The sequence below is a fragment of the Vulpes lagopus genome, chromosome 13, assembly GCF_018345385.1.
Source record: "Vulpes lagopus strain Blue_001 chromosome 13, ASM1834538v1, whole genome shotgun sequence".
Taxonomy (NCBI): domain Eukaryota; kingdom Metazoa; phylum Chordata; class Mammalia; order Carnivora; family Canidae; genus Vulpes; species Vulpes lagopus.
Window position 1 is genome coordinate 20,442,742 of NC_054836.1, and position 17,001 is coordinate 20,459,742.

The 17,001-nt window shown below is 38.7% G+C and overlaps 1 protein-coding gene across 3 annotated transcripts in view; it reads left to right on the plus strand.

Annotated features, from left to right (window-relative positions):
* Positions 1–17,001, plus strand: part of ASB4 (ankyrin repeat and SOCS box containing 4) — an 88,053-nt gene that overhangs the window by 21,791 nt on the left and 49,261 nt on the right. The window contains exon 1 of one of the 3 annotated variants that reach the window (XM_041727977.1): positions 6,820–7,072. The exons of the other annotated variants lie outside the window; for them this stretch is intronic. Coding sequence (XP_041583911.1) covers positions 6,883–7,072 — 190 coding nt within the window. The 5' untranslated portion in view covers positions 6,820–6,882. Of the gene's footprint in view, positions 1–6,819; positions 7,073–17,001 lie in introns of those variants that run through there. 3 annotated transcript variants of the gene reach the window in all.

The following is a 17,001-nucleotide window of genomic DNA, read 5'->3' on the forward strand; positions in this document are numbered from 1 at the left end:
GCTTCTGTGATCACTGCCTCCCCTGTAGGTCCCCAAAGAGTATGAGAGGGTCTTATGGGCCACTTGCCACAATATCATTGCCTTGTCACAGAGTTCTTCATTTTGTTCCAAGGGCAGAGGACACTGTCCTGGGCATGTCATGAAACACTAATAAAAAACTCATCTTCCAGGTTGAAGAGTTTACATTTTTAAGAGCAGAGGAGACAGGGATTTCTGACAGGCCTGGATGGACAACATGAAACATGACCACTGTGCAATTTAGTCTCCTGAGATTTAGAGAGATGGTGGCTTGAAGTGGTGCTGTGGATAATATAGGCAGGTCTCAAATCTGTTTTATTAGCACTGGTCTCCTTCTTCATATATGTTAGAATGACTTTGATGGGCAATTTAATTAAACTGCTATTTGTTTTGTAAGTGCAAGTGATTATCTCTTGGTTTTATTCTCTGCTGCTCAAGTAAATTGGCCAATGATTGACTTTTTTTTTTTTTTTAACATCACAATACAGGTAACTTTCTCAGTTTTATACATTTCTTCATGGAAATTTGCTCTGTCTTCTCAAATTATTCTACCAAGTTTAGATTTATTTATTTTTATGGCCAAGAGATTATTCTGAAACAGCTCCTGTGGAAAAAAATAAAGTTCATTCTTTAGGTTAACATTGTAAATTTGTTCCCAAATATTAAATCAATGCTTTTTATTTATTTTAAAATGTTCCTTGTAGCTTTTAAGGCCAAGTCTTGAAGTTTGTCAACCCAAGGAAAGAAAGTATGGAATAGCCTAGGACAAATTGGCCATCGATCAAATTTAAATCCCAGTGCTGACTTTTAGAAAGACAATAGTCTTAAAAACCAGGCATTAAGAAAAATAAGGATTTTTCTGGATCACTTTATCTCCTCCTTTTGTATATCGAGGACCATGACCAAAGAATCCAGGATCATGGAATTTCCTCCACAATGCAAAGGTAACAACTTTTCCACCTATGGAGGGAGGTCAAGCTTGCTAGGGGGAAAAAGGAAAAGTTAAAGAGGAAGCAAAATGTCCATGACTGGACCTTTCTAGCCAGCAAGACTGGACATCTTAAGGGAGAGGAAGTACAGGTTGATTGAGGGATTAGATGCCATATTCTTATCCTCTTCACACACTTACTATGTGCTTCCAGGGTTGAACCACAGGCAGAGCAGTGGTGAGGACCTAGAAGCAACCAGATATCCCTAAGAGGGTCTAAGGACACAGAGATTAGTGGCCAGTGTCCGGAGGAATGTCGACCCCTTGGAGAATTCCAGCCTTCAGCTTAGGTCTCTGTCCATTCTGGCCCTAAAAGATGACAAGAAAGAGGCTAGGTGAAGCTGCGGATTCCTCATAAAGTGCGAGGGAGTGACAGTGTGCGGGGAGAAAGGACCTGGAGTTTCCTCTGTATACACTGCATTAACATAGCCAAAAGGCTGCAGTGTTTGAAGACATTAAATTTGGAGACAAATGACCAAGATCATGTGCTCCAATGGTGGGAGCCAGAAATCTGAATATAGTCAGGAATAATTTAGAATAGCCACTCTGCCACTCTGTCATGGAGATCAAGGAGGGTTTCCAGGACAATGAATGAATCCATCTGAGGTCTCTTCCTCCTCCCATGAGATCATATAAGCAGCCCTCCTACCTCTGACTGATATTCATCTGGTATACACTAGTCTGGTCATACTGATTATTTATGGCCAAAGTCTCTTTTAATTGATACTGGTCGTTAAATATAAGTATTTTGAATATTTTTCCTACACATGAATATGTTCCTACATATCCCATGTTTCCAGAAACCATCTTAGAAAGAAAGTCAGAACTCTCAAAGATAGAGAATTTTATCCATAGTAACTGAGCATTTACCTAAAGAGATTGCTAAAGATTTGAATCGGACTAAACATATTAAGTTGGACTAAAATGAAGTTGTCCTTCCCTTTGCCACTAAGGTGAAGAGCCTGTAAAGGGAGGATCAGATCAATTAGCCAAATATCAACAAACTACATTGTTTCTCTATGAAATTTAGTGAATTTGCAGCTTTGTGACAAATCCTGGTGTACAGGTTGGAGAGGTCTGGGGACTTCCATTTCTACTTAAATCTATTAACAATGCTAAGTCCTATAGAGCAGGGATTTTTTTCAGTTTTGTTCACTGCTGTAGTGCCAGTGCTCAGGATAAGTATTTGGCACATGGTAGGTGCTCGATAAGTATCTGTTGAAGACATTACAACTATAACATGAGGCAAGACTTGCAAAGTGCCTCGTAGGAATCAATTTCAACAAAAGCAGAATGTCCCCTAGTTTTCAGCTCCCACTAGGCTTAGTATGTTCCATTTTAAGCCTCCAAATTTAAGAGGAGCATTCACCAATAAACTAGAGAGGATCCAGAAGAGAACGGGCAGGGCAAGAGAATTCTGAAAACTACCCCAAATAAGGAACAGTTGATACTAGTCAAGGGAAACAATGACTGATGGGATATAAAAATGCAATTTTCAAATATTAGAAATTCATTAAGGATGAGAATGGGATAAATGTATGATTGCGTGTTCATAATTAGACCCAATGGAAAAAAATTCTGGATAGGCAATTTTGGCTCAACAAAGAAAGCACTGACTCCAATTTTTTCCAATAATGGAATGGATTGTTTTGTGAACCAGGATGTGAGAATTAAGTATTATCTCGTATTTTCTTTTCCATATTCACTGGTATTTGCTGCCCTTTCCCTTTAACTCATTATATATTCTTGAAAGTAGAATAATATAAAATTTGGAATAGAGGGTTAGATTTAAAACTTTGTTACCATTAAGAATTATGGGGCCTATCCACTGATTGTCCATTATCTCAGTCCCTAAGGTCACAAGGTGGAAAACTCAAATCCTTGACTCTGGAATCTGTACCTCACTCTGACTGATTACCTGATGTCTGTGGCAAAGTGAAATTGTCAATTTTGTAAATGAAGTAAGATTTCATGAAGTTGATGAAGATGTAAGAGAACTACCCATGTCACATACAAAACCATTTTCTCTTTCTTTCTTTCTTTCTTTCTTTCTTTCTTTCTTTCTTTCCTTCTTTCTTCTTTCTTTCTTTCTTTTTTATAAAACCATTTTCTAATGAGGATTTGACAGAGTTATTTCTGTTAATGATTGAGTAAGAACAGATTTAAAATATGGATTTGAAGTGTTTTGGAGGGAATTGCAGTCACTGAGTTTGAAGGTCATTGGAATATCAAATGATGAAATGAAGCCCTGGGCAAAACTGATGAAGCTCTTGAAGACTTTTGTAAATATCATCTTTTTTATGTTAGTTTGACAAGAGTCACTCCAAAGGCAAAGGATATTGCTTTACTTTATTATGAAATTGGATCAGAAAATGATCTTACCCAGAAAATAGTAAACAATTTGTTTTGTGGTCCTATAAATTATACATAGCTCCTGTCAACTTAAATGTTGTTAAATATTAGGTAAAAAAAAAATGTTCCCCGCAATTTTTGCTTCTATGTTTTTTAATTTTTATTTATTTATGATAGTCACACACACAGAGAGAGAGGCAGAGACACAGGCAGAGGGAGAAGCAGGCTCCATGCACTGGGAGCCCGACGTGGGATTCGATCTGCGGTCTCCAGGATTGCACCTTGGGCCAAAGGCAGGCGCCAAACCGCTGCGCCACCCAGGGATCCCTGCTTCTATTTTTTTAAAATTTTTTTATTATTATTTATGATAGTCACACATAGAGAGAGAGAGAGGCAGAGACACAGACAGAGGGAGAAGCAGGCTCCATGCACCGGGAGCCCGACGTGGGACTCGATCCCGGGTCTCCAGGATCACGCCCTGGGCCAAAGGCAGGCGCTAAACCACTGCGCCACCCAGGGATCCCCCTGCTTCTATTTTTTAAGATGAATTTAAAATGAGCTTTCTTCCCTTTTTGTGAAACTTGGACTTCATTTTACATAGATTCCTTTTTGGTGGACTTTTCTAGCAAAAATTATCCTCCAATAATGCAAAAATCTTGGATCTCTTTGTTTCCTCTACTGAGAATGTTTTTTTTCCCCTTAGGTGTGTCAGAAAGGAGCAAAACATATCAATAATATCAATAAATGCCACATTTCTAGTTGAGTTACTCAGGTGGAAGGAACAGTGGTGTCTTATTTGCCACCAAGCACCATGCTAAGGACCTTGTAAATAATCAATGAATAATTCTTTACTCATTTATTATTTATTTATTCATTCATGCTAGGCACCAAGGACATAAGAATAATTCAGTTCTTTACTTACTGGAACCTATAATTCCATAGTTATTCTGAGTTAACAACTTATTAATATGTTATGCATATACAGAAATACCTTTTTATCATAAATGTAACATATACTTATTGTAGATGAATTCAGGAATTAAGAAAGAGATCGAGAAAAAATCAAATGTAATCTTACCACTAAGAAATAAAAGCTGATATTTGGAAATAGGTATTTATAGACTTTTTCCCATGTGTGCATAGTACATGTATTTATACTTTTGTATATTATATAAATATATACAAATTATGCAAGTATATATAATTATACAAATTATATAATATATACAAGTACATATTTGTACATTATATAAATATAGATATTTTAAAATATATTTACACTGCACATACTAATTTATAAATTATTGATCTAACAGACATTTTTTTTAAATTTATTCATGAGAGACACAGAGAGAGAGGCAGAGACACAGGCAGAGGGAGAAGCAGGCTCCTTGCAGGGAACCTGATGTAGGACTGGATCCCGGGATCCTGGGATTACACCCTGAGCCGAAGGCAGACGCTCAACCACTGAGCCATCCAGGGTCACTCTTATTATTATTTTTAAAGATTTTATTCATTTACTTGAGAGAGAGAGAGAGCAAGAGCACACAGAGGGAGAGAGAGAAGCAGACTCTCCACTGAACAGAGAGCTTGATGCAGAGTTCAATTCCACGGCCCTGAGATCATGACCTGAGCCAAAGGCAGACACTTAACTGACTGAGCCACTCATGCGCCCCTCATGGTCATTTTTATTAAGTGTGTAGCTACCTAACCATAATGAATGAAGAGTATTCTATTAAATGAATATGTCATAATTTATCAAATTTTCTACTGTTGGTCATTTAGATTGCTTCCAAGATCTTTTCTGTTATTAACAATGTAATTACCCACACATACATTTTTACTCATTTATCCATCCTTCTTTTCAGGTCAAATATTTTATACTATTTTAAGCTTGAAGATTTAACAATTAAGAACATTAACAAAAAATTTAAACATTAAAAAATGAGTAAACTGAACCTATAGTATTAGAAGTCAAGACAAGGGTTGTCATGAGGGTCAGGTTGAGTGTTTCGATTGGAAGGAGACACAAAAAATGTTGTAAGCCCACATGGACTAATCTGTGGCTTAATCTGAGGCCAGTTACATGGGGTGTTCACTTTGTAAAAATTCAATGAGTTGTATACTTATGATTTGTCACTTTCCACTTTCTTGTATTTAGGTTGTGCATCAGTGAAATAAATTTAAAAATTGTGCTATAATATGTGTCCATGTTTGCATCCTTAAGTAAATTCTAAGAATCAAATACTATTTCATTTTATGTGTTTTTAAACTCATATTGCTAATTATTCTGCAAAAAAGTTTGCACCAGTTTTGACTCTTGTCAACACTATATGTGATTTCACTGCATTTAAATTAATACTGACTGTCATCATTTTTCTAATTTTTAATGATTTATAAATTTAAAGTTTTATTATTTCTCTTTTTATTTGGAAAATTTTCAAACTTATAGAAAAGCTGAAAGAATATGGACAGCCAAACTTATAGAAAAGCTGAAAGAAATGGACAGCCAAAGATCCTTCATTTGGATTTGCCAACTTTCAATTCTTTGCCACATTTGCTTCCTTTCTCTGCCTCTGTTTACCCATACACACATGTACATGCACACTTACACATGCACATACATGTATGCATATACATACACATTTATTTTTCCATTTCTGAACTATTTGAAAAGAAGTTTTAGACATCATGACAATTCTCTCAGTGTATCACTTAAAAATATGTTTCTACATAATCATAATCCCTGTACCATGTAATACATTAACGGTACTTCCATATTATGAAGTAATACCTAGTCGGTATCATATTTCCACAATTACCCTGATATATAGTCTTTTCTAACTGTTTTTAAATACATTGTTAAATAAAGTTCATTCTCTGATTGCACTTGGCTGTTTTGTCTCTTTTTTCCTAAAACAGTCCTGCCACCATACCCTACCTTGCTTTCTTTCACGACATTGAAATTCTTCAAGTCTAGGTTATTTGAAAACCTTCTGTTTGTTTTTCAATGTGTACAACTCTGCTTGATTTTGCCGGCTTATGTTACAAAATTATTATAGGCTTTCGGAAGCACATGTATCAGCAACTGTAACAAATTTTCATTTTTGGCTATCTTTAATCAGAGCAGGACGCTGGATCTCCAGTTGGGCACCAGATGTTTTTACTGGGGAGGGGGAGGAAAGCATTAAGAGCTTTTAAATCTTACGCTATTGCTTTGATCATATAAGAAATAATACTGACATTGCATTCTCCAAAATGTGTCGCAAGGGTCTTCCTTGATACTGACACGATGTATTATTCAATGAATCAGTTAGTATAGAACCAGTTTAAAAGACCTGAAAAAGCTGTGACAGCCAAGAAGGATATTTTGAAGTTTGAAATGATCCCTATATAAATAGAACGGATCAGCATAACTTTGGGATAAAATTAGCCGACAGTTTGTGGGCTCTCCAGCATGTGCCTGTTTGCTTGGTGCCGCTCTCCTGATAAATCACAACAAAGCTTCCAGAGGGAAAGGAAGGATGGAAGAAGGCACCGCTACCCCTATTACTAAATCTGCAGCTGCCAAGTTAGTTAAGAAAAATTTCCTTGAGGCTCTAAAGTCAAATGACTTCGGAAAATTGAAGGCCATTTTAATCCAAAGGCAAATAGATGTGGACACAGTGTTTGAAGTTGAAGATGAGAATATGGTTTTGGCATCTTATAAACAAGGTAAAAATTATAGGTGTAATTATAAAATACATAGAAAATGGGTTACTTGTAATGCACAGTGTTGGTCACCCACTCTCAACCTGTAGCTCTTGTGGTTTAAGTATGTATTTTTGAGATATTTCTAATTTGATTTTTTCTCTCTTTTTAGCTAGACGGCATCATGGGTGGCATATATTTGTATTTCTTTCTGTCTTTTCTTTTCTCTTCCTTCTCTTTCCTTGTGCCCGGAATGTGAAATCCTGGACAATCATATTTAATTAGTGAATTTTGCTTTTATTTCTAACTTTTCTTCTGTCTAAAATGACATACAATAAAGAAAACATCTCTAGATTACTGCTTAGATCTCATCCAGAAAGTGTGATTGCCTTGGGGGCAGGCTGCTAACTTTCTGCTCACGCAGCCACTTAAAGGTATATCATCTCTGTACCTATCTGGATGAAAAAGAGGATTTTTGCCCCCATTTGGAGGGTTAATGAATGGGTAAAGCTCTGCCTTGAAGCACCGTGATGGTCCTCATCATGTTAATGAACTTTCGGTTCAGGCAAAAAGCCAAAACCAGAAAAACCAAAAAAAGTTAACTTTTTTGTCCTTGACTATAGTAATAGTTCAAAATTGTTGATATCCTAAATACAAAATGTCAGCCTTTTAAAGAAGTAAGGGCAACAAAAATGAGAACTGGATTTTTTTTTTTTATCAAGGGATTTTCTGGAACCCACTCTCAGGAAATCAGAAATAAATGACAAGTGCGCAGATTCTGATTTTCCCAAATCAGCTAGTTAACGGGGAACTTGAGTAGCGAGGCCATCTGGTGAGCAGACTACAAACAAACACCATGTTCAACATCATTTCTGTTTAAACAAAATAGATGATAAGGTCTCGTGTACAGCATTTGGAGAGAGAGAGAGAGCGCGCGCAATTCTTTTTTCATGTTGAAAGTACTTTCCATTCACATATAAATCATCAGCACCATCAGTTTTCAGAGACTAATGTTAATGGTATACATTTCCGCATTCATTTTCTGTACTCTGGTTGTTAGTTCTGAAGGAAGGATAGAACAGTGGAGGCCAGTTACTGTGTTTATGATTTTTCCTGGAGGGTTTTATCATAAATTGGCATTGCTGTTTTGACTGGAAGATAATGAAGAGGTTTGTTTTTTATAAAGTAGTTGATGGGGCTCAGTTAAAAAGAGAAAGCATATACTATATATAAGACTACTTTCACCTTAGGGATTTGTTCAGTGAAAGACTGTCTGAATGCTAAATACATTTTTAAGGTGTTTTTTAAGCTTATGTTTATGTCAATGAAAATAACTTAGGTCCAAGTCAATGCAATTTATTTGACTCTGAGTTGTAAAGACTGCCTTTTTCCATCTCCCAGACATGTCAAACTGTGGATCGCCCGAGGTTTTGAGGTTGTGAGAAAGGAAGTTTTAGGGCAGGCTCCGGAGACTAAGGGTGCTGTTTCTCCTGCTTCCAGTGGGGTCATCACACCTGAAGCAGAAGAATATGCATTTTTAATCCTTTCTGTCAATATGAGCCAATTCCTATGGTCTTCATAGAGCTAAATATTCATTCACACTAATGGGCGTTTTCATAGTGTTAGGACTGTGGGATGTGACTTTCAACTAGGGAAAGAGAAAATTACACCCTCTGGGAAAGGAAAAGTAGAACTCCATTCTTATACATGCCAGGTGAACGTATGCACAGAAATAATAGGATTTGTGGTCATATTTTCAGGGCTCATATGGGAATTGTGTGTTTGTGTGTGCGCACCTGCTTGTATGTATAGAAAGAAATGCACGTACTCTCTGTTTAATATGAATACAGGTATAAGACTCTATGTCTTCAATCTTCAGCCCAGATGAAAGCCTCATCTTTCTTCAAAGCTTCCTCATTTTTTTTCACATTTTCACATGTCTTCCAGCCTAATTATCAAACCTTTTAATATTTCAGTCAGAAATAGAAGTGATAAATAGAATCCTAGTTGCTAGCCAAGCAAAGTTGACCTAAGTGGTTATATCAATTTCTTAAGTCACAAAGGAATTCCCAGGGAACAGTGTAGAGCTGAGCAAGCTACACTGGTTAATTAGTTAGGGTTAGTTCCTTTCTGAATAATTCTGAGGAATTTTCTGGGTGGCTTTAGAGGGTATGTGGCTGAATTAAACTTTGTGAGACTTTATTAAATCATAGGGGACTTTTTGGACATTGAATGCTATTGGATTGCTATGTACTAGTTTTTTATTTTTTTAAAGTGCCTTTGAAAGGCTCCACACAGTAAAGCATACAGATCATGTGTACAGCATGATTAATTTTCATAACATAGACAAACCTATATAACCAGAATTCAGATGAGGAGACAGAAGCATTACCTGTTTACTTTTAAAGTGTGAGGACTTCAGGTTTTAGTTATTTTGTGGCTTATTAAGCAAGACAATGTTTAATACATATAAAAGATAGAATGCTACCTTTAAATTTGCTTGTATGATTACTAATATAATCTATATTCAACATTTCATTGTCCTGCAGAAGATCAACAGGGATGTAATTAATCTCAAGCCATTTTTACTTCTTTTAGGACATATAGTATTTTTCATAGAATTTCAGAAAGTGACCACATTTTTTTTCCCCTGAATATGGTATGTCTAAGTTAGTATACAAGTCAGTTTATCAGTGTATAATTTTTGGAAGACAATTCAGAACTCTGTCGGCAAGGAAATCAACCTGGGATCTAAACATTGCTTCCTCAAAGCCACAATCCAATTGGCACAATAATGTAAGCAAACGTAAAATGTGAATTTTGTGAGGAAGGCAGAGCAAAGCATCTGGAAATTCACTTCTGCTTCTTCATCCCACTGAATATCTTCTCTTACCCCTGTTGCAGAGGGCTGAATTCCAGAACTCAGGTTCAAGCTGTGTGTCCTAACCAGCCCCGGCACCTAATAATGATTTTTTTTTTAAAAAAATGTCATTTATTTATTCATGAGACACACACACACACACACACAGAGAGAGAGAGAGAGAGAGAGAGAGAGAGAGAGGCAGAGACACAGGCAGAAAGAGAAGCAGGCTCCATGCACAGAGCCCGATGCGGGACTCGATCCCGGGTCTCCTGGGCTGAAGGCGGCACTGAACTGCTGAGCCACCCAGGCTAGCCCCTAATAATGATTCTTAAAGCTAGACAGCTCTTACTTTATCTTTTGAAGCTATGTTAAACTTCACTACCAAATCTTCGGATAATATCATGTTTTATTAATTGGAAAAAAAAAAAAAAGCCTGTCTCACACTTTGTAAAGCAAGCATCAAAAACATGCTGGTTGGCATTTGGGATAACTCCTGGAGGACAGCAAGGACATGTGTCTCTAAAGCAAAACGAGCAAGCAAAATTCCATCTACCAGATGACTGCTTTAAAATGGGAAAGATGTGAAGAAAAGTTAAATACACAAACAGCTTTTTAACTGCCACATGCATTAAGTAGTTGCGAAGTCAAGGATTGTTAATAGGAAGTTTACTGTGAGCCAAATGAACGGCATCCGGGGTGAACATAGGATCTGTAAGAAACCCCAAAGCTTTCATGTTGGTTCTCACTAGTGATCTCTATCCTGGAAATGTGAACATCCATAAAGTTGTTTCCAACGGTTTTTCCAGCTATAGATTTTGATTCTCTTTTGGTTGTGGGAGCCTGGGCACATTAATGATAGTGTCCAAACAACATACTTCTCTCTTGGGTATGAAATTCCCGAGTCAGCAAGGTTAATCAGAGTCCTTTTATTAATCAGTGCAAGGAACTATAAGTACTTCGGTTATGGCCTAGAGCAGCAGGTTCTTTGGTTAGTAGTCATATTTTTAATTAAAGTAACCAATGAATGATTTCACAGGAAAACTTTCTGGCAGGTACTCTACTAAGTAACAAGTGCCGTCCTTATATCTTGAAAGCTCTTATTTCCACTGTCTTAATGAATAATCTCCTTGTCACCTCATTTTCCTCTTTGCCAGAAATCCGCTCTCCTGCTGTTCTATTTCCATCCTGAAGTTCTTTGCCCTTCCTGGTTGCTCAAACTTTTTCCCTTTAAATTTTGCATTTCAGGCTGACTTCCACCCCCCCCTCTCCTGGGGGAGCTCTGAGATTTATCCTGAAAATATTAGCTATTAAAAGATAGCCAAGTATTGTGCTTTAGTCTATAATCCTTCAGGACTGTGTAAATACATGGACACAGGCAGAGCAAATGTCTGCTAATCCAGCCACGAGCAGTGTGTGTAACCTTTGGCTGTAATAACAGAGGCTTCTCATGTGTGGGGTTCTTTGGACTCAGACAACATTATAGCTGATAACTGTTGCAGAGCCCAGGCTTAGCTGAAAGTTTACCAGAGATGTGTACATCCCTCCAACCACGGAGCAGAATCAATCCCTCTTCCAAAAGATGGCCCGAACACTTCTCTTTACCATATTTCCTGAGCGGAGGACTTTCTACTCAGCTATCCAGGCAGATCACTTTGGTTTCAGAATTAATTAAACACACACACACACACACACACACACACACACACACATAAATACTCTGAGTATCTTTGTTGGGGTAAAACTTCTCAAAACCTTTTAGAACTTTTGCCTACAAGTGCTGCTGGTTTGGAAGTGAAATGCAGGCAGTCAGCAGATCTCCCATGGCTGTTTAAGGATTTGGGGAGACCAGAGTTTGAGTTAATCTGTCAGTACCAGTTACACAGGTGTGAGCACTTTATGCTACTTAATCTTATTCTTTTTGGCAAAGTAAAGACTTTGTCAAGACCCTCTCTAAATCTCCTGCATGCTGATAATCTATGATGTTATGAAGGGGGAAATTATATAAACAGATTATGTGTCATGGCCTGGGGGAAGGTGAAAAGTAACTGTAGATACTATAAATGCACATGGGCATGGCCTGTATTGTAGAGTCTCTGGGGATTTTTGCCTAGAAGAGGATCGGTAGTCTCCTCTCTTCCTAGTTAAACTCCTTGCTGAAGCAGAGCTCTCTGAGCCATGCTCCCCTCGGACTGCAGACCTGGAGGTAGCAGGGCAGTGTGAGTGGCTGACAGCAGTGGGAGGCAGAGGCTTCCTCACTCTCCCCTCGGGGGCTGCGTTCCCATGGTCCACTACCCCTGGCCTTCGTGCCCATCTGAGCATGCAGAGGGCAGCCTGGCATCTGCAGAGGTGAGTGGAAGGGGGCTCTTTGAAAAACAAATGCTAAGAATTAATCACATTTGAGGTTCTGAAGCCCTGGGACAATCCTGCCCTGGAAAGAAGGAAGAGTGTACAGAATAAATATGCCTGATTGTTCACTGTAGCTCTGTTATGCTGTGCCTATTGGTGATTATATTTTAGAGGACAAACTCTGATGTCTTGGCATCTCGATATTAACACCAGAATGTTCATAGGTGCTGCCTCACTGTGGTTTCTGAAGATGGCTCTACCTCGGGTTTGGTCCCCAGAGTGGGTAGGTGTGGTGGAAAGGACATGCTTGCTCCTTTCCACACGTGGTACAAAGAGATCTATGGCTGTAGCCTCATTTTAAGGTGTGAGTAGACGAGGTGGGTCTGGCCATAGCCTCCTTGCTAGGGGCTGCTCCGTTCTCTATAGAGGGTTTCCCTGTTATGCCTGGGGTTGAATTACCCAGAATCAATGTCCCTTCTCCTGCCCGAGCACACACACCACCACCACCACCACCACCACTGGCACCAAAAAGTTCTGCAACCCAGCCTCAAGATACACTTCAGTGGGCCCTGATCCGTATCTGAGAGTCTGTCGCCTTCCTATTTCTCTGTTCAGCTTCTTGGAGCAGCAGCGAAGGTGTCTTGTTGCCAACCACCTACGCACATTTCCATCTAGGAGGGGTGAGTTGTAGGCACCGGTTCATTCAGGGGGTCAGCTGAATCCTAGGACCAGGCTGTCCCCGAGGCTGGCTTACTGGTTAATGATTATGACCAAAGGAAGGCTGAGGCAGGGCCCTGAGAGACTGAGGACCACTCATTCGTGGAATGAAATGGCAGGATAGATTCTCTCTCTAGGTGCTACTGGGAATTTAGGAAGAAGAGAAAACATCCACAAGCAAATGCATTTCCATATCAGAGATGTGGCATATTACAGATGAATTCAGTATCTGCTTTCCTTCCTGTTGATTTGTGAAGCAGGCTTGGCACTAAAGCCTATTCTGCTTCCACAAAGACAAAGACAGATGGAAGCCCTGCACTGCAGATATCCTGAGTCCATTAGTTTGGACTGAGGCGGGCGACTTATGGCTCTAGCAGGCTGAAAAAGTGGCAGTTTTCTCATCTGGAAAATGAAAGGCTTGGACTGGATAATCTTCCCTCCAGCGCTAGCATTCTGCGTTTTCTTTGATTTTACATCAAAATGGTATTTTCTTAATCAGCTCTCTACTGCTTCCTTTCTTAGATCATTTTTCTTCCCATTGCAGAAGCAGGCTTGAGTTTCCAATCAGTTGGTGCACAGAGCTGCCAAATCTTTGCTGCTAATCAGCAGGCAAAACATACTCCAGTTTCCAGATCTGGAACCAGCTTCTTTCCAAGACAGTTAGAAGAGACTGGCTTTGCAAATTGCTTGTTGAGGAAATTTGAGCATTAAAATGACTGATTAAGTATTGGTGTTAATGTGATTCATTCATTATCAAAAGCAAGTTGTGTACCACGTAGCTTGAAAACTCTGCTCAGAACAGAGATTCAATGTACATAGCTAAATAGAAATGTATAAATGGGTAGACATGCATGTAGTGTTAAGCCTAGATGCTTAAATGCACAGGTGCATGCACACCTACACACACACACACACACACACACACACACACTATAGGCAAAGGGTTGAAATTCCATAGCCTAGAGTGTCTGTGATACTATTTGTTTCTGCCAGAGAAAAGTCCATATCAACAGATACCTTCCGTCCTCAATGCCTGGAATCTCCAATTACTGTTTTAGCACTTAGTTCTATTAGTTGAATACAGATTCCTACATAAATTCGGATCGTCTTAAGAAGGTCACACTTCAAAAAAAAAAATCCTCAGTTCATTAGACTTTAGTGTGAATTAACTTTGGATTTCTTTTTGATGGAACTGGAGGGTATTATGCTGAGTGAAATAAGTCAATCGGAGAAGGACAAACATATGGTCTCGTTCATTTGGGGAATATAAATAATAGTGAAAGGGAATAGAAGGGAAGGGAGAAGAAATGGGTAGGAAATATCAGAAAGGGAGACAGAACATGAAGACTCCTAACTCTGGGAAACGAACTAGGGGTGGTGGAAGGGGAGGAGGGTGGGGGGTGGGGGTGAATGGGTGACGGGCACTGAGGGGGGGCACTTGACGGGATGAGCACTGGGTGTTATTCTGTAGGTTGGCAAATTGAACACAAATAAAAAATAAATTTATATTAAAAAAAACTTTGGATTTCTTTTTAAAGAGGCGATGTGGATAAGGGCAGAGCCGAGAGTGATGGAAAAGTTGAACAGCCCTAGAATTCTGAATGGAAAGGAAAGGGGATTAGAGTATGTGAACATGCGTGTGTACATGTGTATGTGCGAGTGTGTGTGTGTGTAGCTGGGGAGTGAGCTACAGAAAACCAAACTTCAGGTTGGGTTCATTCATTTCCTCAGGATTTTTTAAAAAGATTTTATTTATTTATTCATGAGAGACACACACAGAGAGAGGCAGAGACATAGGTAGAGAGAGAAGCAGGCTCCATGCAGGGAACCTGATGTGGGACTCAATCCCGGGACTCCAGGATCACACCCTAGGCTGAAGGCAGGCACTCAACTGCTGAGCCACCCAGGCGTCCTGATGACCTCAGGATTAATCAGCATTGTGTACAACCCTGTAATATGGCCTTTTAAGCTAAATCATCTTTCCCCCCTCTGAACAGGCGAATAATAGTTTATTTTAATTTTACTTATTTTCACAAATAGTTACACATGCACAAGGTACTGAATTTCAAAGCTCAAAAGAGACACCAAGGACCTTGTCTCCTAGCTCCCAGTTCTTGGGAGAACTGTAACCAGCTGTAACCAGCTTCTTGTTTGAGGAAAATAAATATTTTCACATATGAGAGCATACTATGCACTCTGATCAGCCTGCCCCTGCTTTTCTTGCTTAGTAATATATCTTGCGGGGGATCCCTGGATGGCTCAGCGGTTTAGCGCCTGCCTTCAGCCCGGGCGTGATCCTGGAGTCCTGGGATCGAGTCCCACATCGGGCTCCCTGCGTGGAGCCTGCTTCTCCCTCTGCCTTTCTCGCTCTCTCTGTCTCTCATGAATAAATAAAAACTTTTTAAAAAAGTAATACATCTTGAGATTTTTTCCCCCTATCAGTGGACAAAGAACTGCCCTCTTCTTTATAATAGCTGTATAGTACTCGATTGAATGGATACAGCATTAATTTTTTAAAAGTCTCCTATTGATGAAGATTGAGATTGTTTCCAATCGTTACCCATTAAGAATGGTGCCGTAGTGTAGTGCATGCTCTTGTCCACAGGCCAGGTTATTATAACTCCTGAGAACTTTATACTCCTCACAAAGGATTCAGTGCAGATGGTGTTCTTGCTAGTTGTGCAATACAGTGGCCCTTATAGAGCATTTCACACATGACTGATTATACTTGTAGGATAAATTCCCAGGAGTTGCATGTGTGTAATATTTCTCACTTACATGAGATGATTTTAATACCTGATTACCAGGCCCACTTTTAATGTGGTCATCATCTTTCGAGTGCCCTCCAGATGCTCGTCATGGGTGCCCAGAAGTATCAAAATATTCTAGATTTATTCTGACCTCATCTAATCAGTAAAGAATACAACTTTTACCCCTCTTGTTTTGGGCAGTGCACTTTTATTAATGTAGCTGAAGATTGTATTAGTTTTTTGGCAGCTCCATCCCACTATTGGCTCCTTTTGAGAATTCTATCAACTCAAATCCCTGGGTCTTTTCTCAAATAAATTACCATGAAACCATATTCCACTTACCTTGTACTTGTATAGTGGAATTTTATAACTTAAAAGCAAACTTCTGACTTACCCACATTAAAATATATTTTTATATATTTCAGATAATATTTAATATATATCTCTTCTAAGTTGTTGAGTTATCTCTACATCTCCATCTGGCCGTCAAAATCTTATCTTCCTGAACCTATTTTCCATTACCCACTCATAGTGAGCTTAATGCCATGGCTATAGGTATTGACACTGAAAGAATTTTTACAAAGTTATGATTGTTATAGCTTGTGAGACATGTGAGGGAGAGATGGGGAGAGAGAGAATATTTCAAACAACTAATGGGAAAAATTTATCTAAGATTTCAGTTCTAGGAACAGCTAAGCTTCTCCTGAGCAATTAATTTGTGTATAGCTTGTGGGCATAGTTAATTGTGCAATACATCATGTTTTCCTATTTATTTTGGCTGCTAGGAAGTTCAAAGGCAAATTTGCAATGCAGTTCTAGTGTACGGTAAATGGTTTATATTTTGTGTACCTATCTTACCCTTGACCACTTTTTATTTTCCAACCATATTTTTTTTCCTTTGCCTTTGTTTTCTAGATCACTAAAAAAAAAATCTTGTATTGTGTAAAATTTCTGAGTTTCCTTAAATTCTTCTTTGGTAAGAGGTATTGTAAAAACCAATAGGCAGGCAAATGAAATCTTGGCATGACAAATTTTTTAAAGACATCAAGTACCTTCATACTTCAGATTTACAACAACAACAACTATAGGGAAAGAGAATTGTGATGGAATAAAAAGTGTAATCTTGTAATTAACAGCTTCAGAATCATTCAAAACAATGGTTGGGTGTTAAAACAGTAAGAGTCTCATGGAACTCAGCATGTAAAATAAAATGTAATCACATAAATGAAGCTCTCAAATTCAAATACCTTCAAGGGCCAGGAAGATAAAGTAAATAA